This window comes from Colletotrichum costaricense, assembly GCF_030867565.1.
Source record: "Colletotrichum costaricense strain IMI 309622 chromosome Unknown Scaffold_8.1, whole genome shotgun sequence".
In the NCBI taxonomy this organism is placed as follows: domain Eukaryota; kingdom Fungi; phylum Ascomycota; class Sordariomycetes; order Glomerellales; family Glomerellaceae; genus Colletotrichum; species Colletotrichum costaricense.
Genome location: NW_026848237.1, coordinates 1,254,959 through 1,279,695, shown reverse-complemented (window position 1 = coordinate 1,279,695; position 24,737 = coordinate 1,254,959). Strand labels below are relative to the sequence as shown.

The following is a 24,737-nucleotide window of genomic DNA, read 5'->3' as shown; positions in this document are numbered from 1 at the left end:
GCACAGCCTGTTGCAAACGCCATAATGCCCTATGGAACGGCCGAGTATTATGATGATTGGTTGCCTCATTTCTCTTGATAGGATTGCACTTTGTCTACCTAGTAGGGGTAAAGTTTACACATTCTACCTTAGCACTACTTAAGCAGGAAATCACGTTCCAAAAAACCTGCACATTGCACCCCATGAGTAGCTAAGTAAGTGATGTAATCGCCCCAGCTACATCGCTTTGGTGAGCCTGAAGCCCATCGGAAACCATGGCCTGCTCATTGTTCGTGATTGAATCGCTTTGCCCTTTGACATTCTGTGCGTATGCCAAAAGGGCAGTCCGAAGAGTGTCCAAGTTTGCTTCGTTCTTAGTAGTGTTGAAGGTTACCAGAGCGGGTGTAACATTCTGGCCGAGAGCGTCGGCCAGAGAGCCGAGATTGTATTGGAGAATCTCGAACCGTGTCAGATTGGCCCCCGCGGCATTTACCGTGCCATAAGAAGCCCTATTATCGTAATGGGCTGTCGACCACTGCGCCCAGTCTTGCGTAGTGGTGTGCAAAGCATTCACTGCTGCGGTTGTTTGATTGAATTTGGCAGCAAGAGCGGCAATCGCGGGATCGTTTGGAGAGGAGGCCGCGGCAGCCTGAAAGAGTGCACCGGCAGCTTTCATACCAGCATAGAATAGAGCCTGCTTAGCTGCCTCATTGGCTGCCCACTTTCCAAACTGTATGGCCCCTTGCATGATGGCCTCTCGAGCCGCATTGGCTCCGGCCGTTGTCCCACTCGTGGTCATGTCGAAAACGGGGACTTTGGATACTGCCTGAGCAGCGGCATCCGCTGCAGCGTCTGCTCCGGCCGCGCCAGTGTCTACTCCGGCTGCGGCGCCTTCGGATGCAGCGGCACCAGCATCTACAGCAACACTGGCGACCTCCGGGGCTGCTGCCTCAGCTACGGTTGCAGCTGCTCCGCCGGCCTCTGCGGCTTCAGCAATGATGGGGATGAGTTCCAGAAGAAAAGCCATGTTGAGATTAGGGCTTGAGATGTTGAATAGAGTTAGCAGAAGACTTTAAGTGCCAGAGACTTTCCGATGTTGGAGTTGCTGTCGGCTAACTTACCAAAGAACTTCGAAGAGATCTTAGTAAGTTGAAGAAGTATGATTATGATGTATGTGTTATCTGAATATTTCAGAGAAGTTCCTGTTGGAGATCCGAGAAGACTGCCTATTTATGCTTTCTGCAACGAGTTCTATAAGTATGATGTTCACCACCCGGCCACTCGTATATCATCTTCGCGATGCGCACAATCTCATTCAAATCCGCCGTGCTGAAATCATAGCTGGAACCATCAAGACGGTTTCGGAAACTTTTGAGCCACCTGATGTGAATTGATCCTTTTCTTTTTCTTTTGGGCAAGAAGCAAAATTCTCCGAACTTGAGGGACAAGCCATTCTCATACGTTTTCATCAAGCACTGATGTTGTGTTCAGGGAGATCTCCGCTCTTACAAGTTGCACTGTTGCATTCGCTGCGCAGCTTTGCAGCTTTACAGATTCAGCTCTCCGCCAACTACAAGTGAGTCAACGAGACACCGAAGGGGTTGGGTGAAGTGAATCAGACCACAAATGTCGTGAGATCAGCTAGGGCTTATGTCGAAAGGCTGGCTGAAGACGATATGTGGAGATATTTCAGCATCACGAGCCGCCAAAGGTTTAGTCTTGATGTGACAGCTTCAAGGTGGATCTAGTAGCGATGTCTTCCAATTTGGTGGTCCGCTCTGGACGGGAACCATTTCTAGGGTCTAAGTGAATATCAAACCCGCGCTTCCGGAAAGGGTAACCAGGCCGAGCACATAGCCTAAGCCCTGGTCTTAGGCTGTTGAACTAGAACATGCCAATGTGTCGGATTGGAAGTCCAATTCGACCGCGGCATACGGCCAGCTGCGCAGGGGCCAATTGGGGGCCCTATTTACGATTATCGTAGCCAGCCCAACCTACGGTTGGAACCTCCTTTTTACACCTACGCAGAAATTCAGATAGTTCAATTGATCTCTTCGTCAACCCACGGTTCGAACCAACTACCCTGTAATAGGGATACCAACACAATGTGATTGCCTTTCATTGCTTTTTCATGTATTGCATAACTAGGTTTAATGCAAGATTTGTGGTGGTCGATCGCTGACATAAAGTATTAAGATGAGCAGGGAGTATCGCTAGGTCACTGGCAGGACCCAGAGATAGAGGGATGTGATGTCAAAATTCAAACGGTCAGCCTCATATGATATTCCTCCTCATATGTCGCAGTTGAAATGGTATTCAAGACATCATTTTCAACCTGCCTTTTTCTGGAACCCGGTTTTTAGTGATGAATTTCAAGATTTCTTTCCAGAAACCCATTCACAGTAAGTATGCCAGATACTTGTAAATGGTCCAGGATCCGCCCCTTGTCCGGGTCACGAACGCAGCCCAATCGACGTCACCTTGCATTTGGATCCTATCTTATTGAACTCGGTTTTATACCGCTTTTGGCGAAGATAATCAGAGATATCACATAGCAAGACTTTGGTGTTGTGTGATGTTCGAAGGGCAGAAGCCTCGGCAATTCCGACCATGATGATATACTAGCGAATTCCGAATTAGTAGGTGGCGTTGTGATATTGGGCAACGCTGTGTTCACTAAAAGTTTCGTCACATCACGAAGTGGACGATTGCAGAAAATGGACTACCCAGAGACCGAGCACGCGTGGTACGTTAGGGAGAGGTGGTGAGAAGACCTGAGATTCACCAGATGATCATGTCTTGGGAGAATCCAGCACCAAACAGTGCTCTTACAAGTGCTTGGAGCCACGGATTTTGAAGTCGAAAAATGTTCCTCGATCATTTAGGGACTTCGTTCTGATAAGATGCGTCTTCGGTCAACAGTAAGAAAGCTACCTGCCGTTTGAAATATTGAAATGAAGCATTGGTAAGTCGTGGTTTTGAATAGAATGCTTCTACATGCTTCAAAACAACTGAAAGTCTTGCCCTCTCAATCAGCGACCTCTGAATAATCATGAAGACTGTTCCGTCTGCCTTGCGGGATGCAGATGCTGGACAACGAAAACTGGGAACATCCGCAAAAGAAGACAACAATGCGGATTTTACCGCCTACGAGAGATGAATGTGATTCAGATTCCGTTTTGGACTCCGTAATAATCTCGTACATGTGATGGTTGCATCAAGCAAGATCACTTATATTCGCGTGATCTCGTATCTGCTTCGGGAAGTCGGCAGGAGTGCGGCTGATTCGAGGCTTGAACTTAGTGGAAGTGGCACAAAAGGGGATGAATAATACCGCCGCGCATGACTTTCACTAGCTGTAGTCGTCTGTCGAGTTCATACCCTCTCCAGAAACAGGCGACTGAAAAGCTATATAAGGTTCAATGTCTCCGATCAGAAGCAATCTTGGAACTATCCCTGCCAAAGTATTCAGGATTAAGATTACACTCGCCGCTCAATACTACCTTGTTATTCTGATCCGTCATTGATATCTACCACTGCACTCAGACCCCAAGAACCCTACTCAACATGAGCTTTCTCGGAGATATGGTCGATGTCCTCGGAGATGGTGCCGAGGATGCTGGAGCTGATGCCGGCGAGGCTGGCGAGGCCGGCGCTGAAAGCGTTGGGTCAGCCAGCGAGGTCCTCGATAGCATCGATATCGGGGGTGACACAGGTGATATTACTGAAGGCAGTGGAAACATCGAAGGGGATGTGAAAGATGGAATGGAGGAAAGCCAGAACGAAATGAAGCAGGTCACCAAAGAACTTGAAGACGGTGCCCCTGACGCGGAGGAGAATGCTGCAGCGCTTGAGTCCAAATGGGCCACGAAGTTCAAGAACGTGTGGGCTTCAGCGAAGACCTTTGGCTCCTTCGTCGGTGTCGAGCTAGCGAAAGGCGCCCTGTTCACTGCCGGCACGAAGATCCTACAAATGGCGTTCGATAAAGCCGCTGCTGCACCCGGATCAAATAATACCGATACGGCTCAAATTACCAACATTATTAGCACCGTCAACAAGTCGGGCAAAACCCTGCAAGATGCTCTTGATACTTGGTCAAAGTGGCAGGCTGCCCACTACGACAACCGCGCTTCTTATGGTACCATTTCGGCTGCCGGATTCGATATCCAGCTATTCCAGATCCTCCAAAACGACGTCTCTAGCCTTGGCGATCAGCGAGACAAGATGGTACCTCTCGTCAAAACGGCGCAGCAGGCTCAGACTTTGGACTCTGTTCAGGCCCTTCTGACAGCCGACATCGCATATGCTCAGGCTGTCGTTGATTTGAGTAATCAAATCAGCACCAAGATGACGTCTATGACGGATGATGGACTGAAAGCTAAGTCGGTTGAGGTACAGGCGGCTTACTCGAATCTTACCGCCCTTAGCTCTTGAGAAGATGTATAGTGAAGGACCGAATACGATAAGGCTAGGAAATGAAGATGGTGGATTTTAGGGATTGTGTTTGCACCTGTCTGCGTCTCGGTACTTTCATTCAAACTCCAACTTATGGTTTACTGCCCGGTTCTGTCACTCGTTAGGCTGATTTGATAATATGATTTGACAGTCTCTCCTTAAATCATCGCTACTAGTAGCAATAACTCTGAGAAGTTGATGTAACAGTGTCAATGGGTTCGAAGTGACCATAGCCTGGCTCAAAATGATGGAAACCTGGAGCCAGTTAAGTGGAACAACGGCAGCGAATCCCAACTTGCCGCGCGACTGATCTGGTGTTCAATTATCAACTGAGAGTTTAGGATGCAATGTGTGAGGCTAACAAATTGTGCATAAGGTAGGTAACCAATTGAATTCTATGATGGTATCTTTCACTCTATCGAAACATGTGTTATACAATCTTTTGCCATCCTCCCAATGATGGTGTAAGGCACACCCATTCCTATCGTCGCTAGAGCTTCTTCTTTAATAAAATCGAACAAGGCGAAGTATTTACTCGAGATCGAAGGAGCGGGCACCAGTGTAGTGCTGAACAACAGCGTTGGGCTGGTTGGAGATCTCGAAGTCGGAGTTGGGGAGAAGGTGAGAGCCAGTCTGGTTGCTGCTGGGGGTAACCGGCTGAGAGACGGTGAGGGTGAGACCCTCGGCGCTGCGGACGACGTCGAAGGTGCGGGAGGAAAGGGTGCAGGTGCCCTCCTTGACATCGGGAAGAGTGCCGTCGGTGTTGCCGGGGACAAGAGCGGTGCAGTTGACGCCGGTGGTCTCCATGGTACCGGGCTGGATGACAGTGAATCCGTAACTAGAAGGTTATTAGCATGTGTGAGAGGATGTTGCAGAGTTGTCAAGACTTACGAGCACTGGGTGCTGTGGGGAATGCAGTCGGCACCGAAGTTGGTGACCTTGAAGGTAACGTCACGCTTGCTGATGGCAGCAGCGGCAGCGACGGAGGCGGAAGCGAGAAGAGTGGCGAACTGCATTTTGAAGGTTGTGGTGGTGGTTTTGGTGTTTGTTTGGGTGATTAAAGAATAGGTTGTTGTGTGTTGTGAGTTGGTTGTGGTTAGATGATTGATTGTGTGTGATACAGATCGAAATTACCATGATAACTTGCGAAGTTGTCAACCTTATATATCACTTTGATTGCAACCAAATCTTGAATAATACGAGGAGTCGGGAGGCTATCCACCGGGGCAATGACGATCGCCAACGGCGATCGGTGGACCCCGGTACTGCCGAACTCGTATTTGACCCGACTCCCGAATTAGTCTTGAGGTGAAACGTCATAGCCTCCAACCCCTATATGACGTCTATTATGCAAAATAAACAACGGAGAAGTCGACTTCCAATTACTCGATAATAGCCCTGTTCAATTTACAGTTTCCTGCCATGCGCAAAATAGGAATTTCTGATGGCGAGAGCGCGCATAATGAAACACATCAACCGCGCCCCCTTACCATAACATGCAGCATCTCCAATACTATGTACAATCACAGCCAATGTTGATTATGGCATAACATGGAAAAGGGGCTTCCCAACTTCAATTGCGGGAACACCTAGAATTCCCTCAAAAGACCCCCAGGCTTAAACTCCCGCATGTCCACAATGGATCCAGAAAAGCCCCCTCTAACGACGGGCTCAAGGTTTGGCAGCTTATGTTGTATGATTAGACGAACCCTCGTACGCATAGCCTTTTGATTGGATCACCCCACAACTTTCCCCGCCTCAAGACACATGATGGGACGATTGTCAACTTTTAATCTATCTATTTTGGGCAGCTTGCAGACAAAGTCACCCCTGTCGCGCGATCATCACTCCCCCAACCTCGGAGAAAACTAGCTCCCCGGAGGCTTCTTTTTCAGCCCAGAAGGTTGACCGAGCGAGCCTTACGCACGCCAAGCTTCTTCCCGCAGCTCAGATGAACCGGGCCAAAGCCGATTTTCCTGCGCGCAGCGTGCAGTTGGCCGACCCCACTCTCCCTGCCAAGCTTGGAGCGTTGGCATGTCGATGGCAGGGGTCTCCTTCTATGCATGACTTGTTGCTCGGCCGAAATCCTGAGCGTGGACTCTCTTGAGGTCATGATTTGTTGTCTCTGTTTATGTTTTGTGACTGACCATTCAAGCTGCTTGAAGATCGGAAGAGGATTTTCAGCCTGGAGTTCGAGAGATTTCCATCGGCTTCAATTCTGCAAGAAGCCGGGAAGCGAAAGAGACACACCTTTCTGCCAACTGTCAACTGGGGCTCCGATAAATCGTAACTCGAACCCACTGGGCTCAGTAGACTTTCCCGTCTACATTGGCAGGTGCTCAACAGGTTACCCAGCTCATTATCTCGTGGCGGTGAGACCTTCACCGATCCTCTCCCTCGCCCGTCTGTGGACGGTGGACCACTGAGTCTATACGAGATCCACCACTTGTGTCAAGGGGCTGTGGCAATGGGCGATGAGACATCGCTAATGACACAAGGACACGATAGACCTCGCCTAAGTCGGCTTCGCGGCTAAGTTCTATCGCTAAGGGAGAACAGGAAGCCAGCACGTTGAAGCGATTCTCGGTCTTTGAACGCTAAGAATAAGGTAACGTAACGTTGGTCAAGTCGCCGGGTGAATTGAGTCCGACCAACGTCCCTGAAAGGCATGTTCATGACGTCGATGTCTACTTCGTATCCGAATCCGGCAAGACTCGGCTCCCCGTTCGGGGCGCCGGGGTATTCGGAAAAGGTCTAATGCGGCTTTGGCGCGGCCCGCGACGCCACTTCCTCGATTTCGGGGTTCCCCTCTAACCGAATTTAGGATCAAGCCAGAGAGTAGCGTACATTTGGGTCCGCGCTGGTCGAGTGTTTAAGGGAGAGGCGCAAGCTTCTGCGAAAACGTTTCGATCTGCAAGCCACAGGATACCGGCGGGTATCCTCGAAGGCGAAAAATTCTAAAATAAGACCGTGTGAAAGAGGCTCAGCTGGAGTCTGAAAACTCAAGTTGAAAGCGCATCGTTCACCCTCACAGAAACGGTTGATTTTAGGTTCCCCGCGGGCAGCGAGGCTTCCTTGTAAGAACTCCTTTTGATTATCCACAGCACATGAGTCACGCTAAATCATGCTGCTACCATTGTCTGTTTTCTTACATTTGCAGCTCTTCGAGCAATTGTTAGAGATGCTGTATGGTCATGTTCTCCAACACACCGGTCTCAGCGCGTGTCTCTTGATTTCGCTGCGGTCTCGTAAGAACGAAAGAATCATTCCGGGTATGGATACCTCGTAGTACTGTTCCTTTTACTTCATACTTTTCCCCCTGAATTCTGTATCATGATTATCCACATATTTTCATCGCGGTAAATGAACTTTGCTGGTCGCCAAAGTTGATCCGGAAGACCTCCCCATTTCTTCAGCCCATTCAGGATTTATCATGCGCTAGTATCAGGTCGTCCTCGAAAGCTGCCTCTCAACTTGGCCCTTTCTCTTCTATTTTCGATGGTCCTTACTACCAGTAAGTCCCTCAATTCAAATCAATGACATACATTACTATCATCTCTGGACGATGTCGAAACATCACTACCTTTAGTTTAGGAGCTGCGAAAGTGACCTTGATAGCAGTCCATGTAAGCTGAAGGATCTATTAGCTGTTAGCTGGCTGCTGATCGTAGCTTCTCAAGCTCTGTGACATTCAGCTGTAGAGAACCTAGCTCTACCTGGTGGCTGGTCTCACAATCTCTACCATGGTGACATGATCATGCGACCGATGACTTCACGATTGTGATCTTCCTTGTATGAATGGGTCATTGTTGCGACCTTCATACAACCCTGCCAGATTAGGTGAAGCAAATGGTACTCGCACAAGAGGAATCACTGCAACCATTAGTCGCCGTAATGGTGTGAGCAGCCTCTACGAGGGCAATATATCAAGATGAATTAGCTGCCCATGTATGACAGACGTCTCACAAGGCTTCTGCTCCAACGTGGCACGGGGAAACTGATCCTGATGTTATAGTCAAACGGGATTTTCAGTTTTCTACATGTAACATCAGCTAGATCAGCTGATGACGTTGAAACTCTCATTTACTTCCGGCTTGGCTTGAACTTGAGCCTCATTGTCTCAAGTCACGAGGCGCATTGCCGAAACCTATGGTTGAGTCAGCCCTATCACAGAGCACACCAACACAGTTGAGGTATCACGAATCACAGCGTAGCACCAACATCCGATGACAACTTTTAGTGCTTTGTCTGTAGTTTTAGACGCCCTCTGTAGATGCGCTAGACGCTTGTGTCCGTTTCTTGGTGCAAATTGCCGTCAGGCAGCCACGGACGTCAAATGCGATGTGCCTTGTGGTCACTAGCACACGGCGTGACCGCGTCTGATTTGCGCAGTGACCTACTTAATCTGAAATCAGAGTATCTCTAACTTTCTACAAGCTCGTTCCAAGCTGATAGGGTATCGCCAGATCCGTTTCCGTCTCTCCGTCAGCTGTTGCCTTCGCAGTCGCAGCGAAGAACAATGAGGCTAAAATCAGACATGAAATCACTGCACAAGACCTGCAAAGTTACTCAAGTTTGAGTGCCCCCTTTTTCGGAGTGGGGACAACATCATTTGAGTCCAATCAAGGTAAAAGTGGACCGAGTGGACTTCGTGAACCCTCATCCTCCACAATCTTAATCCGCGAACACACACAACAGCACCTGCCCACCCGCCTCTCAACTTCAGTGTCATTTTCGTCGCCAACCAGCATCCGAGTCACCAACTCGAACCATCAATACCCAGCGTCGATGGTTTAGTGGTAAAATTCTCCGTTGCCATCAAGCAGCGTCGGGGAGCCGGGGGTTCGATTCCCCCTCGACGCATTATTTTGCTTTTTGCGGTGTTCTGCTATTTGTGAGATGTCTCTTCAAGCTTAAAAGCCTGTCTGTGCCCTTTATTCAGTCATTTCACGATATCCCTGTGTATTGGGAAGCTGAGTGACGTCTTTATACGTACCTAGATAGGCATCTCAATGTCGTGATATGTTGCTTGCGTCCCGCCGTCCTCTCGGTGTCAGCTACATACACTGCTAGGCAGACCTCACATTTGATAGCATCTCAGCAAGAGAAATCGGAGGAACTTCTCTGATCAGTTTTATTGTTTGATGCTGAATGCTTTGACGAAAGTCCCGTTAGCCATTCGCTCTAATTTCACATACCGGACGAGTTGCGTCATCAAGAATCTTGATAGATCTTCAGGGTCATGGGTAACACCAACAAAACCGGATTTGGCATCTCTCCGCGGCATGACTTAGTTTTTGTCTCGGAAATTGTGCTTTCCGAAGGATCCTGGGAGTAATGGACTTAAGGGGCTGGGTCTCTGGCATGGCCCAGATCAAGCCCCTTGAGCTTCATCCTCACGCCGAGCAGCAAAGCTCTTTTCATTCCTTCCTCGATAATCACCCGTCGTCACGGCACGTAAAAATTCAATTACTTACCGTCGCCCATCGCATTTGGGAAAAGTCGCTTCGTCACAAAGAAGGTCTAATGGCGTCTTAGAACCGCAAGGCGACAGTTAGAAGCTTATTGCAGCCTTATGAATTAAGTCGACGAGACGAACCGGCCGGGTGCATGCGTTTCCAGCAATAAAGAGAGTAGTAGAATACAAGCGACTCATTGATCAATTTCTTTTCGGCAAGAAAAAGACAAAAACAACAGGAGCCGACCGAGAATTGAACGTAGGAGTCTTGAAGAGTATGGAGCATCACGCAATAGTCAGCACTTCACGGCTTTCACCACTCGATCACCAGGCCCGATCTTTGTTGTTAGGATGGAAAGGGAACACGCTGGCTATGTTCCTACGGCTTCCAACGCTACGATGATTCAGTGACGCACCTGTCACGTATTCCTGGTGAATTCATCAGGCCTAACGTAGGTCGGGAGGTAGCCAACGGGAAGGAGCACCTACATGCATGCCTCCTGCCCCATATATGTTTTTGCACCTGTATTAGCGGGATCCAGTCGTAGTACAGCTCATATAGTAGAAAATCCATACCCTTGCTGATTCAAGGTAAGAGAATGCTCTACGGCCATCCTTCCCACCCGCACACATGTGGGAATAGTCCCTGATGCCACACATTCTTCACCGAAAAGTCGCCCCGTTGCCCGCCGCGCAACGCAAGTGAATACCATGTGCAACCCATGGCAATTCCACCCCGCCATCTTGTTTCCCGGGTGCGGTGGAACGTTCCGCATCACCGGGCTGATTGACAGAAAGCCTATCTGAGAAAGGGCTGAGACATAAATCTGGGCGAAGCCTCGGAACCCTCCGGTTGCAGTGGCGGGGTGAGGCGGTCCGACAGCTTGCATGCCAGAGTTCAAGACTAGGGGATCTAGACCGTCGTACCCGGGTGGGGGATTTCCACGTTTCCTCTAGGTGCCGTCAGATTAGCACATGGCATGGGAAAGGTGGCATGCGGACAATGGCCAATGAGATGTGTAGGATTTCCAAAAGCCAGAGACACTTGGATTCCAGCTGATGAGGGGGAGAAGATGTGATTGGGGGTCCCCTCGGAAACGCACATGTGCTAGATTGAAGTAGGCTATAAGCTGTACCTGCATGTAAGACTCCTTCGACTTTTCCCATGATCTCAGTCCCCGATGAACGTGAGTGTTGTGCGACGTACTTACCCCTAAAAGTCAGTATGTGCCATTGTGACTCAAGATAACCAGCCGGCTTCTCCAGTGAGGAATCCAAGGGACATTGGCTTCGCAAGACCAGAAATTCCATCGCGAGAGATCCAGGGACTTTCATTTCTCAAACTGCCGATGCGGCTTGGTTGCAGGCTTCAACGTTCCGGAAGCGGACCGGCACGTGCCCGCTGAGCTTCAGCCGCACCTTTCTAAGGCCTAGAGCAGGATATGAGACACTCGAAAACTCTCAATCGTCTTTTCTAGTATTGATGCAGTATTCGCATGATAGGGCCTATAGGACCCTTACTGCCTAGAAAGTGGCGTACGATCCCTGCTGGACCTCATAGTGAAGAGATAGGCTACAGCGTCTCATCTTTGTTTGCCGGTATGAAGGCGGCGAGCGAGTTGGAGTGCCACACAACTTACGAAGGCAGAGAAGCGGAAGTAAAGAACGCCTCACTGTCAGCTTCGAATGCGGCTGATGCCACTCAGATGATACTTTCGAGCTTGCAGGCTGTGGCGTTCGACGTGTCTTATTCACACTTCAGCTCTCCAACTGAAGCCATCAACAGTCAGCTCGTATCTGCGCTTGCGGAATTCTGCCTATCTGTTGCTCGTGTAACTTGTGCTTCCATTTACCTTGATTCAGATGCCATCGATAGTATCAGGAAAAACCTACTTAAAGATCCCTTCTTCTCATCATCATCCCTCATCCATCTCACCACACAGCTCACCTTCATCCGTTACTTTGAAGAACCAAACATTCCAAAGCACATTTGCAGTCATGGGTCTCCCAATCACCACCTCCGCCTCGATCAGCGTCCCAGAGGCAAACTCCTTCGGAGCCACCGTCCTCCAGCCACAAAGCGACCACAACTCCAACGGCCGTGGCGGCTGCCCGTACCTCGCCAACGCCCACAACAACGGCACTCCGGATACGACCCATGCCAACATCACTCAACAAGCAACACCAGAAGCACCAGCCCCGCCGTTGGGAATCTTGAAGAAGCTGGAGAACCGCACTTTCACCGGTAAAGGCTTTAACACCATCTTCCGCCCTCACAGCACTACCTCTCCCACCACATTGGCAGTCACCCCCGTGCTGAAGCCCCCTTTCATCCCGGATAACATCCTCCAACTCAACATCACGCACGAGAGCCAAGTTTTTGCTCCCGGTCTCGGCGATGTGCCCAACCGCGGACTGATGAAGCAGGAGGACATCGAACTGAACGGCGTTCCTTACACCCAGACCATTCATGATATCACGGAGCCGAAGCCGAAACCTCCCGTCATTCACTTCGAGCCCGGTCTCTGGATGCACGTCCCCGCTACAAGTATACCCAAGCTCAAGACATCCCTTGCTCGCATGGCTTCCATCCCGCACGGCACCACCATCAACGCCCAGTGCTTCTCGGAGCCATCCTTCAGCGTGGGAGCACCATTCATTCCCAAAGTCGACATCAAGCCCTTCCCGGTCGGCGGCGGCAAAAGAATCCTCTTCCCCAGCCAAGATGCAAAAGACCCTGCCACCTTCCGCCTCCCGCAAGACCTCCACAAGTTCACGCAAGCCCATACAATCACCCAAGACATGATCGACAACCCCAACGTCGTCCTGGAGCTGGCCAACAAGGGCAAGAACATCCTCGAGAACACCTCCTACAAGATCACAACCAAGCCCGAGGGAACTAACCTCGGCGGCGGCACCTCCAACATCGGCTTCCTTGTCGGTGACGGCCAACAAGCCCTCGAACTCCCTAGCCGTGCCAACGCCAACGCAACCCGCATGGAGGCCCAGTACTGGATCTCCACCGTCCGCACAAAGATCCATCTCGAGCCGTGGAAGGGACCCTCGGAGCACCAGCGGTGCAAGCACTTCTCGCCGCTGCCCCTCCGCGAGGGTGAGGAGGTGCCCGTCTTTGAGGTCCACTTCCCGATCCCGCAAGCAAAGACGGTGTCCGTGGAGTACACTCAGCTTCAGTACACGCAGAATGTCACACTGGACTTTGCTAACCTCAGCTGGCCGCATGTTACTGTTGGTACGCTTATTCAGACAAGCCCCACCGTGTTGCATGCTTCCGTTTTGGACCAGAAGGAGTGAGTTTGGAACTTGTATCTGGGGATTCGACCATGTTTACGAGCCAATTACTTGTTGAGGATTTCTTTTGTACACTCGGGGTAGCATGTGCTCTATTGACTGAGTTCATGAAAAAGGATGTTTGTACCGCAGATTGAGAGAGCTCGCTGACAGCGGCGGAGAAGTTGAGATAGCCGGGGTATGTCCCACAGAGAGCCACCTAATACAATTCGATATCAATATTCTTTGATATTCCTATTCCTGTGTGCTGTCATCTAATTATTTCCCCAGTACTGCTTCCTCATACGGCTTCATCACCGTCGAAACTTTTAGATCGATGGATCTTGATACATACACATAACTGTCTTTGAGGTCAGAAGGTGGAGTAGTGCCTTTCGTTGAAGGCAGTGGTGGCCCCGTGGAATAGCTTGCATAGTACACCTGTCTTAGGCAATTTTGTATTCAGTTTGCTGTACTGAGTATGAACCATCCAGAGTATTTATTGGAATATATCAGGTGTGATGTTCTATCCAAATGAGATGTTCAAGTTTCGCCCTGCTGCCTAATCGCTATACCCTATAACAATTCAGATTCGTCGGGAGCTGCAACTTCAAGCCAAGCTCGCCCATCAGTGAGCATTCAAAAGGCGATCTCTTGTCTGTTCGTAGCCCCGTATTATATTACCTAGTCCACCAGCGTCTTGTTATGTTTTTACTCGACCAGCGGTGCCTCTCCAGTTCGTCGCGCTTCTAAGAGTCCATTCAACTTCTCTTAACCAAATGTAATGCAGTCGTAATACTGTGATCTATGCAAGTCTCTTGGTCTATGACTACACTACCCCAGTTTGGGGATAACAAGACAAGGCGGCCTTGACGGCCGTAGCGATAGATAATTTGCTCAATTTGCACAATAAAATGGATGCGAGCCTAGGTATCTCTACGTGGCCACGTCTTGTCGAACGGAACACTGACTCGGCTTAGAAGACGTTAACGGTCAAAATAAGCGAGCCGCAGTGGTGCCCAAGTCTGCAGAAAACACGACATCTAGTAGTAACACGGATCAGGTCGAAATGTAACCATATGCCACTACCAATGACTTTACGCCAGGAAGATCTTCTGCCTTGTCACAGAGGTATCTGGAGACTGGCACTACCATAAGCTGGGGTCGGTGTCACCGAATAGCCGTGTTGACAGCGCACGAACTACATCAGATAAGCCGGGCTTACGTCTACTGACTAGAAGAGTGGGATACTTATGGAGGCGATCTATACACTGACTTGGAATCTCGAGTGTCACGGCGCCCCATCCTCATCAGGCTCGGCGTTGGGCCAACCATGAACATTTAAGAGCCTATATTCGTGCAGAGCTGTGATCCACAAGCTGCTTTTCTCTTCCAGCTGAAGCAAGATTCATTGTCCTGCATCTTATCTTCTCATCAGTCATGCAGGCCAACGAAGAACCATCTCAAGCTATGTCTCCGAACGCTCATCTTCAGCAGCGAGTTCCGATGATATCCTCTGACCAGTGCTCTCCGGATAACGTAAGTGAGGTGAACCGGTCGGTATCGCGTCGTCCGCAAAGTCCGCCTCCATTATCTCACCCACCTTCTGCCGCCCAGACTCATGAATGGACATTGTTAAGCCCCGAAGCCGAGATCATGGCGAGTGAGATAAGCCCAATCTCACCTCACGAAAACCACGGCACCAATCTTGACACACACCAACACGAAGACCTCTCGATTCTCGGCGCGGGGATCCGGCGAAAACCCATCAGTGTCACCACTCACCCAAGTGCACAACAGACACCAGAAGGACCTGACGAAGGCCCACAACCTACGAGTGCTAGTGCCGAAAGGCTCGATGAAGCCAAGAGAGCCACGGAGACCTTGAAGCCGATCTGGAAAATATGGGCTCTCGAGATAGCCTGCATCGTACTGAGTACAATTCTCATAGGCGGTAAGTATCAATGCCCTTTGGAAAGTTCCGATTGCTGATCTCGGGTATCAAGTCATCATTGTCGTGCTTCTCAAGTATGATTCGCAAGTGCAACCGAAGTGGCCGTTCGAGGCTACACTAAACTCTTTCCTCGCATTATTCACCACCTTAGCGAAGGCTGCCTTCATGGTACCCGTTTGCGCTTGCATCAGCCAGTCACAATGGGCCTGGTTGAATGCGAATGGTGTACCTCGATCTCTCTACGATTTCGAACTGATAGATCAAGCAAGCCGAGGAGCATGGGGCTCTTTGATACTACTGTCGCGTTTCCGATTCCGGCATTTTGTGGTTCTTGGGGCGCTCCTCACCGCGATCAGTGCTCTGACATCGCCGATTACACAATTGTCTATCAGATACTCACAAGAAGAAATGCTCGTCGCAAAAGAAGCAACAGGAAGCCAGGCTACTACGCAAGCAGTCCGAGATCTCATGTATCCCAGAGATAAGCTTGAGTCAGCAATCCGCTTCGCCAGTTATCAAACTAGCTTCCTAGATTATGAGAATTTTCAGAAACCGTTACCGTATGCCGCCATCGATACTCACGCAACCTTTTGTTCCACGAGCAACTGCACGTTCGATAAGTATCAATCTCTTGGGGTGTGTGTAAAGTTGGCAAACATAACATCTTCTTTAAAAGCTGAGAAGTTTGAAGATGGAAGAATGACAGAAACTCCGATATTAGCCGACAGGATCCTTCCAAACAGCAGTGTATGGAAAGTTTCGCTACCCGGTGGCTTTGATTTCGACCATCAGAGCAAAGCAGCATTGTTCACAGACATACTGAACGGCAACCATACGTTTGCGTTCCAACACAACCCAGCTCTGCTTCGAGCAAGAATCGCATCCTTCTTTCTGATTTACACTGCACCAATGCTGACTGAGTCTGACAAGACTTGGTGGATGTCTACATACAAAGGTCCAAAAAGAACATGGCAGGAGGCATTTGATCACGTCCACAGTATTAAGCATGAGGCCGTCGAAGTTCTCTTCCACCTGTGTGTGCAATCTTATAACACCACAGTTCAGCTGGGCAGGGAACGTACTCTAATCGAAGACACGTTCACCGAACCCGTTGGCCAAGATGGCCAGGCATTTCTCGATATGGATTGCCAATCATTGGTTCTAAATCGATCGTGGGCATGCAGTACCAGCCCTGACCGCGGAGATGAAATTTTAAGCCTCCGGGATCCCACTCAACGTGTAGGTTCTGCAACCAAGCTGGTTCGAAATGAAGCCGCAGTTTTCAGCACGAATTATCGTGCGATGGAAGAGATCTCTCAGGCAATGAGGAGCTTCTTCGCAGGCTTTGCATTCGTTTCGATGGCCCCTGATACTAGCGGGTCTCTTCCACAACACGTTCAAGGTTTTCAATTCATCAGTACACTTCATGAAGCGGTCCTGTTCTCGCGAAGCAACATACTAAACCTCGAACTTCGAGAACTTTGCCTCAAAAATATATACGAAAACGTTGCCACTTTAGTATCTGCCTCGTACGTCCAGACATAGGGTGTTTTGACTCTGTTTGTGATCTTATGCCACAGCTGATACGAGATTTAGGATTAGAATGTACCGGCCCTACGGTCAATGGACGATGGGTGTGTTCAATGTTTCTGGGCGGGCGACAACGATGGCCACATACGTGAAGATAACATGGCCTTGGGTGATGTTGCTCGTAGCCGAGATCGCGGTGGAAGGTGTTCCTGTTGTGATGATTGAGATTGGTATTTGGGTCGACGAATCCCTGAAGCTAGGTGCAACCGCTGCTTACGCGTGACAATCATTGTCAGTCTATGGGGCAGAGAATGGTATTACAGATAGCAAGATACATAGCCAAGGCTGGTTTCCTTGTCGAACCGGGTAGAACACTATGGGACTAGATTTCGAATGAGAAGACATTTAATCCGGATACCCTGTTTCCAAAGAGGTTTGTCAAGTATAACGTGCTTTGAAATCGTTGAACAGCTTGATTCAGATATCCTAATCAACATACTATCTTGTGTGGCGTATTGACCTTCTCAACAGGTCGAGGCTTAAGGAAAGTCCCCTCCTTCCTACCTCGAATCTCTCTAAGAGGTAACTAAATGCCCTTAAAAGGGAGCCATCCTCTGCACAAGTCCCAAGCTCTGGACTACAAGCCACATTCTTTAGCACCAGTGGCTCTGGTTGGCCACAAGAAACCAGAGCATTGTTGCGCAGGTACTTGGCCGATTCGTTTCCCAATAATGGCGTTAAGCTCTCTTCACATTATGGGAACCTAAGCATTACGCACTCCTCAAGGTCAACGGCCAAGGGTTTCAACCACGCCTCGTCGCCCTCTTTATATTCCGCCATGAAACCACCGAAAGAGCAGCCTATGAAGAACAAACAGCAGTACAATATCTCCGCCCCTTTCCACCATACCTTTGCGCAAGGGAAACCTCGTCACGAAATGGGATCGGAATATAACAGCCGCCGCACACTCCAAGCTTCATCTAAGAGCTCTATCATGTTGCTTCCTCAAAATGGAAGAAGCTGCAGCTTCTCTGCTCAAGCGAAGAAGCTTAGCAATCCAGCGCAGAGAGGTATCCTTTTATTACGCCTCAAAGACTCAATTCAAGGTCTGGGTTCGGTAGTGACTCTTCTCGAGAGGAAGGTACCATTCTAGGGTTAACGAGGCGTCTACAATGAGGCAAGCATCACGGCGAGTTTATCATGATCACATACATACTATATCTCGGCAAATTACTTCAGAGCACCAGGCAACCACACCTGGAGCCTCATTCCACCTTCCGTCTCCCTTCTGCCTCCCAGCAAGGCTACACATCACCACTCAACTCCATCCCCCACACAGCAGGCGCCAAAGCTCAACCGTGTATGCGCAGATTCCCAGGCTGATTAAACTGAAAACAGATACTTGAATAAAGTCAAGAGTGGCTTCAATCAAGAAGTGCGCTGTTCCAGCCCGGTCAGAGGCATGACTTGTTATCCCTCGCCTTCCCTTCTCCTTCTCTTATAAGAATCCCGATATGTCACTTTGGGCGATAGCAGGAACCCATTAGACGACGCTGATACCGCGAGGATCAATATGTATGATAAAGGCTTGATTTTGAAGTACGCTCCCCCACCTCTCTAAGCATCATCTTCGCACCTCTCTCCCTCTCTAGAACACCCGTCCAAACACAACCAGCTCAAACTCAAACTCAGCAAAACACCCTCTCTCATCTCATCCCCCTTCAACCGCGCCTCGGCCACCGGCGGAACGTGGATTGGGGTATCAATTATATATAAATCCGCACCGGTGCCTACGCCTCTCGCCCTTCCCTCCCTTCTCTCTCAACTCCACCCTTCCCTCTCTTCACCTCCCTCTTCGTCCATCAATTGTCACCTCCACCACGACACGAGCCTGTCTTTGCACCCGGCATGACCATCCTCTCCGCCAAACCCCCCTCTTCCCACACATCACCCTGCTTTCCTCACGCAAAATCACCAACCTCAACGCGACTAGCAATAAACACGGATGCCCGAAACTCCCCATTCTGAAAACGAAAGAAGCAAACGCCAGGCATGGAGAAATACAATAGTAAAAAAACGCCTGGCGACATGGAAAAAAAACACATTGCGCAGAGAAGAGAAACCAAGGAGCAAGTATATGTGGATGTTCAAAAAAGTTGACAATTTTTCTGGGTGCAATCGCTAACGATTATACATTTTTTTGATAACCGAGGGGGAATAGTACTGGGGCAAGTCTTGATGAGTGAGGATGAGGATAAGACACCCCGGCCTCCTCAACTGCCTTTCGATTTTTTGGATGTGAACCACGGCTCTGCCGGAACACAGTCCATGAATGTTTGGATATTCAATAAACAAGCTCCTCTCCGTTCTGGTTCGCAGTACAGCTTCTAAAACACAAAATCCCCGTCACTCGGCGCGTCTTCCACAGAACCTCCATAACTATCAGGTGACGCGCACACGTCGGATCGGGGATACGGTTGTCGCTGAGTGGCGAAGCTTCTGGAGGACGCTCGGTAGGGTAACAAAGAAAAACTTGGACCGCGGTGCTGCTCTGAAGTGCATTGCCTCCGAAAGAAAGTGCAGTTGTCTGGTGAGAATATTTCGATAAATACATCTAATTGATGGGCCGATGCTGTGAATGGAATTAAGAGACTCATAACGTCGTCGGAGGCTCGCCTCGCGGTTGGAAAAGGGGGTATGTTGGTGTGATGCAGACACGGGATATACGGGGGTGGATGGCAAAGTCGAGCGAGGCTGGATACATGGTAGCGACCGTTCACATGACGAGACAGCAGCCGCAGCCTCCGCTCTTCTTCTTCTTTTCGCCGCCCATGGACATGTTGGCCGCAGCGGAAGGTTGCTCGGGTACGCGGACGACGGTTTGGGTCTCGGCGGGCTGCTGGGGTTGCATGGTCGGGCTCAGTGGGCCACGAGGGCTCGGCAGCGGGCTAGTCTGGGGTTTATCGGAGATTTTGGGCATGGTCGAGTAGGAGTTGGTCTGCTTGATGCTCGGCGACGTGGGGCTCTGCGCCGTGGGGCTTTTGGGAGCGTCACCTCTCAGCGGCCACTCGTCTTGCTCCTGCTTCTCTTCTTCGGGGGGTGTAGTGCTTGATCCAGCTTCGGGTGGCTTGAGGAGACCGTCTGCCGTGAGTGGACGGAACTCCTTGTCGTAGATGCTTCCATATTTGCCCTCCCGTTCCCATTGCTCCTGCTGCAGACGCTTGGCGACCGTCGGGAGTAGTTGTTGATCAGGCGGCAGACGAGGGTCAGGACGGTAGGATCCGACCATCCATGGCGGGTCGCCCTCTGGCTTCTTGACACCGGGAGACAGTTCTCCGGATCGCGTTGTCGGTCTGTTCCCAGATATGCTGCTCGTAGAATCCTTGCCACCACGTGTCTTGGTCTTTCCACCACCCTTGATCTGAGTCGAGGTCTTCCTGGTGGTGCTGGAGGTGCCGCTGCCTTTTCGGGGAGAGATGTCGGTGTTGTTGCGCTTTGCGGGTGCCAACGTTGATGTCGCGCCGAGCGTGTTGGCGCTACCGCTCCTCGGCCTCGGTTTCGGGTAGGCTATCGTCTCGAGCTCGCTACCGCCGCTTCGTCTTCGTCCAGAGGGCGCATTCCTCTCCAAGTAATACTCGGGGATGGGAGCCGGGCTAGCCTTGGCGACGGGAATCTTGGAGCCGCTCTTGTTCTTGTCACTAATGGAAGTCCAGTAGGCGTCATCTCCTTCGACAGCGATCTCCTCGGGCCGCCGAAGATCCCAGCTAGGTAAATCCATATCCGGCAAAGTCTCTTCCGGGACTCTGCTTTCCGGCGAAATTGAGCTTTTCCTAGATCTCGGCAGAGGAATTTCATCGTCTGGCGGGGCGGATGTGGTCCTCCTGGAGCTCCCGTTGAGCTTCTCCTCGCTACGGCCTCTGCGCGGTTTGCTGCTCGCACGCGCCCTCGGCAAGACAATGCCTGCAGCCTGGAGCTCCTGACTCTCAATCTTGGCCAGCTTGTCCCGGTGAATCCACTTGTCATCGTCGGAGACAGGCATGTCATTTGTCGCCCGCTTCTCGTCAGATCCAACTTTCCCCCCGAAAACATCGTCCGCAAAGTTGCCCGATTTCGACGTGTCATGGTCACGGCGGTTTGTCCTGTCCCATGATCTTGTGCTTTTTGTCAGAGATATGTTGTCGTTGGAAGCCTTTTTTCGTGGGGGAGGCAGAGGCTCGAAGCCGTATTCGTAAATATTGGCGGAGCTGCCGTTTTGCGATAGGGGTGGCCGGCTGTTTTGATCGGTTCTATCGAGAGACCTCTTGTTTTGGAGGTTCTGCAAGACCTTGTCAGCATATTTACTCGCGAGCAGCCTGGCCAAGGCCAATTGGAAAAAGAATTGCAAGAAAATTGCCGTGTCGCCAGGACTGTAGCTATCTTACCTCTGTGTCTGTTGTTGTGTAGTTATTCCATGCACCTCCGTTTCCGTGGCTGCTGCTCGGGGGCGTGATTGTGTTGGCCGTCGCTGACGCGGCGGACATGGCGGCCATCGCGTAGTCCGGAGAGCTGGAGGGACAGCAACCTCCAGACTCTGGGTGTATGTGGACTGGGAGGAGGTTGTCGTCAGGTCCAGCAGCAAGGCTAGTCTCGTGATGTGTGTCGGGCCAAGGACGACGAGATGGGATGGCGGTGCTGCAACAATGGCAGTGAAGAAGTGAAGCTGGAGCTGGCGGCGCTGTTGGACGAGAGCGGGAGATTGGGATTGGGTCGCCGGCTTTGCGTCTAGCGTGGTGTTGGTAGCTCTTCCGGCAAAGCGGATTATTAGGAGGCGCTCACGAAGCGCGACGGTAAGAAAAGGTCTGGGCAGGACGATCAGGGTCAGGATCGCCTGAGTGTGTATCGAAACAAAGGAAAGCGAGTAGAAGTAGCGTCAAGGCGGGATGTAGCGACCGGAGGACGGGGTCGGGAGAAGGAACAACGAAGGTGGTACGTGGTAAAAGGGCTGTCGAATCGAAATGGGGAAAATAGTATAGAGGAGAGGGCCTTTCAGCGGGAGGCCATTCGCAGCGGCGAGTGCGGTGGTGGACGGAGGTGGTGGTGGTTTGACGAGAGCTGTTTGGTGTGTATGGCGTCCAGTCTCCTCTCTCTGTCTCTGCTGGTGGCCGCTCTCAGCGTGGATTCCACAGTGCCGGAGTGCAGAGCAACGCAACAAAAAGGAAGAGAGACACAAAAGCGAGACAATGGACAAAGACGGGGGGGAGTGAATGAAGTGGATGGGAGAGGAGAGAAGTGGAGGAAGGCCGCACAGTCGCACACAATATGCACAGTGCGTAAGGCAGTGCCACAATTTTGAGGTTCACCCCAATTGCAGCAGTACGTATTTTTCGGTCTGTTGGAGCTAATCCATATATAAACTAGCCCCTTCTAGTCTGAGGAAGTTGGTTGGTCAGACCCCAGCGCAATCCAGGAGAGAAAAGACCCACATGTGCAAGGCGTGGGATTCCCTCTTTCGGGGAGCCGCGGTCGCTGATAGGAAGAAAAAAGCACCAGAAGTGGCTGAAGGCAGCGAATAAGAAACGGGAGAAGAGTTCTGGACCAATGCAGGCCGTGAGATATTGGAGGGGTTTTTTCTGTTAAGAATGAGAAGAGGGAGAGGGGGAGACTGGCACCGTATTACGGATAAGATTAACAAGATATGCTGCCGGGAGTAGAGTTGCATCTGGCAATCTTCGTCCCAACTGTGCATTTACCTTTGGGCTCCCCCAAATGTTTCTGCAGAAAATGACGGATATGCTCGGACCCAAAGGCTGGCTCGGAAAGTATCAGGTAGTCAGCAAGAGAGATGTCACTCTCGTCATTCGATCAACAGTTTGTGGATGAGGGGAATGAGGAGGGGCAAGCAGCTGCCTACACATAACCGGTATACGAAGTAGTGCATACCTTGGCTTACCATACAGCTAGCTACCTGACCATTGCGCTTGCTGCTTTGCCGCGTCTCATTGGAGAACAATGCCAAAGGCCAACGACGACCGCTACATGCGCTTGCCACCAGTGTGTTTCTTCCTCCCGACAGACAAACGCGCGAATGCAAGATGTCTGCGCCTCTCTGCCTCTAGAGGGCCAATGACGGATGCCAGACGTCTATCCAGAGTTTCCAGACACGTAGAGGGGTCCCGTGCAACGGCCCACATGTTGTTCGTGTGACACTGACGCTGCATCGCAGACCAGACAAAGAAAGGTGTCAATGGCATGGCGTTGATTCAGAGGGAGGGAAAGACATGACGGGAGGTCAAACCGTCAAAGGTGCTGCAACGCCGAAAGATGAGTGGCAGACAGGCTGCAGGCGTATACTCCCAGACTCCATACATGTGGAGGGGAGGGATGCAGTGCTGTCAGTGCATCAGTTGCGCTCGGACAGCTTGCTCTTGGGCTGGACTCTTGCTGTCCTCCCTTGGATCGTTGAGTATTGAGGTTATTCCCGTCGTCAAAATCGATATTGACGACTGGTTCCCACAACGGAGCCGCAAGCGATGTGAGGATACTCCATATGCATAGAAGGAAAAGGAGGGTGACCCCTCCCTCCTAACACGGTGAGTTCCTCGTAATTGCGGTGGAGCTGGGACCGTTGAAGAACGATGGGGTCGAACGGACGGGAACGGGGTGTGTTGCACAGCAATGCTTGGAATGGAATGTGGGCTTTGGAATGCCAGCCGCGGGCACTTGCAATGGTTGGTATGGCGGATATGCTTAGCATAAGTGATAAGCCAGACATCATCATCTGTCAATCCAGGCTCATCCCATCCAGATCAGCTCAGCTAACCAGGACCCAAATTCAACGTCACCCATACGCAGTACCCGTCGGGCCGTCAGCGAGATCGGGCTTTTGTTGAGTTTGTTTATTTATATCCACGTCGTCGTCATTTTCATGAAAAATTTATTCGAAAGTGTTGAATCCAGCCTAGATGTACTTGTGTTTGTGGATGTATGCGTGAACAAAACCAAAACCTCAGGCGAGCCATAGTTGTGCTGAGGTAATGTCCCTGCTTCCTTGCTTATGTAAGTTTGTCATCAGGAAAGCGCACTGTGTTGGCACCATTCTAGACCCTCAAGGCCAAAGCCCCCCGGCACTGGTCATTTGCGCCTCCTGGCGGCCCTGGCTCAGGCAATCAATCCCAGAAACCGCCAACCAGGAATCTCAACGGTCTGTGTGCTGTGCCTCTGGCTTCTCAATTTCTCAATTTTAAGTCTTCACTCATTTTATCCCTGGGGACTCTGGTGTGTGAACGTAATCTCTCAGTCATCTGCCTCTTCAGTTCTTTCCTCGCCGCTGGGATTACTGTTCTGCATAGCTACATGTACCACAGTTCACGACATCCTCACGAGAGGAAGAGAAGGTGGTTGATGCTCTCTCTTCCTGTTCGTATATGCGCCTGAGACGTTTCCAAATCCCCCACTGCGGAAACTTTTCTTTCTTTTTCCACCCTCGCGTGCAGACCGTTTTGTCTCTCCATCTGGCCATTTGCATAATACCGGCTGCTGACCTTTTCTTCTTCCACAGCAGCAAGCCTACCTATCTGGATTCACAGCCAAACCTCACCTCACAAATTGGGTGCAATTGGGGATGCGAGTCAACATGATCCCTTCACCGCCGGTATAACCAATGGCGGCGCTTTGTTTCTCCTGGGATCTCGCATGACGGAAATGGGTAGATACCCAAGTACCTCACCGGTCCCACACCCGATGACTCCCCACGTCTCCGACCAATTACATACAGACTACAACTACGTACCTTAGCTACGAACGTTAGAGGCATCAATACTTTCTGGTCCGCCATCCACGAAATGACACAGAGCGGTCATACCGAACAGACGTTCATCCATTCCACACATTGAAACCCCTCTCCTATTTTTCCTTCTAGAAGAACGACCAGGCTCATGATCTCATCTCTCGTCACTTTCTCCTCTGCACCTTGGCTATGAAATTGCAGGGGCCCCCGAATTTCCAGATCGTCATTTTCTGATAATTTCCGAACGAATCTGGCCGCCATGGACCAATTCACAAGGAAATATATCATCTACAAGGCACCAGCTTTCA

The 24,737-nt window shown here is 50.6% G+C and overlaps 7 protein-coding genes across 7 annotated transcripts; 4 read left to right on the top strand and 3 right to left on the bottom strand.

The window, feature by feature from the left end:
• Nucleotides 1-190: 190 nt before the first annotated feature.
• Nucleotides 191-1,006, bottom strand: CCOS01_08457 (uncharacterized protein; the record flags this gene model as incomplete). Its single annotated transcript, XM_060456618.1, has 1 exon — nucleotides 191-1,006. One exon carries the CDS (start codon nucleotides 1,004-1,006, stop codon nucleotides 191-193), a length of 816 nt encoding a protein of 271 aa, XP_060312892.1.
• Nucleotides 1,007-3,546: 2,540 nt separating this feature from the next.
• CCOS01_08456 (uncharacterized protein) lies at nucleotides 3,547-4,413 on the top strand (the record flags this gene model as incomplete). The annotated part of the gene is made up of 1 exon (XM_060456617.1): nucleotides 3,547-4,413. The coding sequence occupies one exon, from the start codon at nucleotides 3,547-3,549 to the stop codon at nucleotides 4,411-4,413; it is 867 nt and encodes a 288-aa protein (XP_060312891.1).
• Nucleotides 4,414-4,965: 552 nt separating this feature from the next.
• Nucleotides 4,966-5,450, bottom strand: CCOS01_08455 (hypersensitive response-inducing protein; the record flags this gene model as incomplete). Its single annotated transcript, XM_060456616.1, has 2 exons — nucleotides 4,966-5,272; nucleotides 5,326-5,450. 2 exons carry the CDS (start codon nucleotides 5,448-5,450, stop codon nucleotides 4,966-4,968), a joined length of 432 nt encoding a protein of 143 aa, XP_060312890.1.
• Nucleotides 5,451-11,890: 6,440 nt separating this feature from the next.
• CCOS01_08454 (uncharacterized protein) lies at nucleotides 11,891-13,204 on the top strand (the record flags this gene model as incomplete). Its single annotated transcript, XM_060456615.1, has 1 exon — nucleotides 11,891-13,204. The coding sequence occupies one exon, from the start codon at nucleotides 11,891-11,893 to the stop codon at nucleotides 13,202-13,204; it is 1,314 nt and encodes a 437-aa protein (XP_060312889.1).
• A 1,416-nt stretch (nucleotides 13,205-14,620) lies between these two features.
• Nucleotides 14,621-15,666, top strand: CCOS01_08453 (uncharacterized protein; the record flags this gene model as incomplete). Its single annotated transcript, XM_060456614.1, has 3 exons — nucleotides 14,621-14,719; nucleotides 14,798-15,134; nucleotides 15,527-15,666. 3 exons carry the CDS (start codon nucleotides 14,621-14,623, stop codon nucleotides 15,664-15,666), a joined length of 576 nt encoding a protein of 191 aa, XP_060312888.1.
• Nucleotides 15,667-15,833: 167 nt separating this feature from the next.
• CCOS01_08452 (uncharacterized protein) lies at nucleotides 15,834-16,679 on the top strand (the record flags this gene model as incomplete). The annotated part of the gene is made up of 1 exon (XM_060456613.1): nucleotides 15,834-16,679. One exon carries the CDS (start codon nucleotides 15,834-15,836, stop codon nucleotides 16,677-16,679), a length of 846 nt encoding a protein of 281 aa, XP_060312887.1.
• A 2,761-nt stretch (nucleotides 16,680-19,440) lies between these two features.
• Nucleotides 19,441-21,193, bottom strand: CCOS01_08451 (uncharacterized protein; the record flags this gene model as incomplete). The annotated part of the gene is made up of 2 exons (XM_060456612.1): nucleotides 19,441-20,979; nucleotides 21,086-21,193. 2 exons carry the CDS (start codon nucleotides 21,191-21,193, stop codon nucleotides 19,441-19,443), a joined length of 1,647 nt encoding a protein of 548 aa, XP_060312886.1.
• Between the last annotated feature and the right edge of the window lie 3,544 nt (nucleotides 21,194-24,737).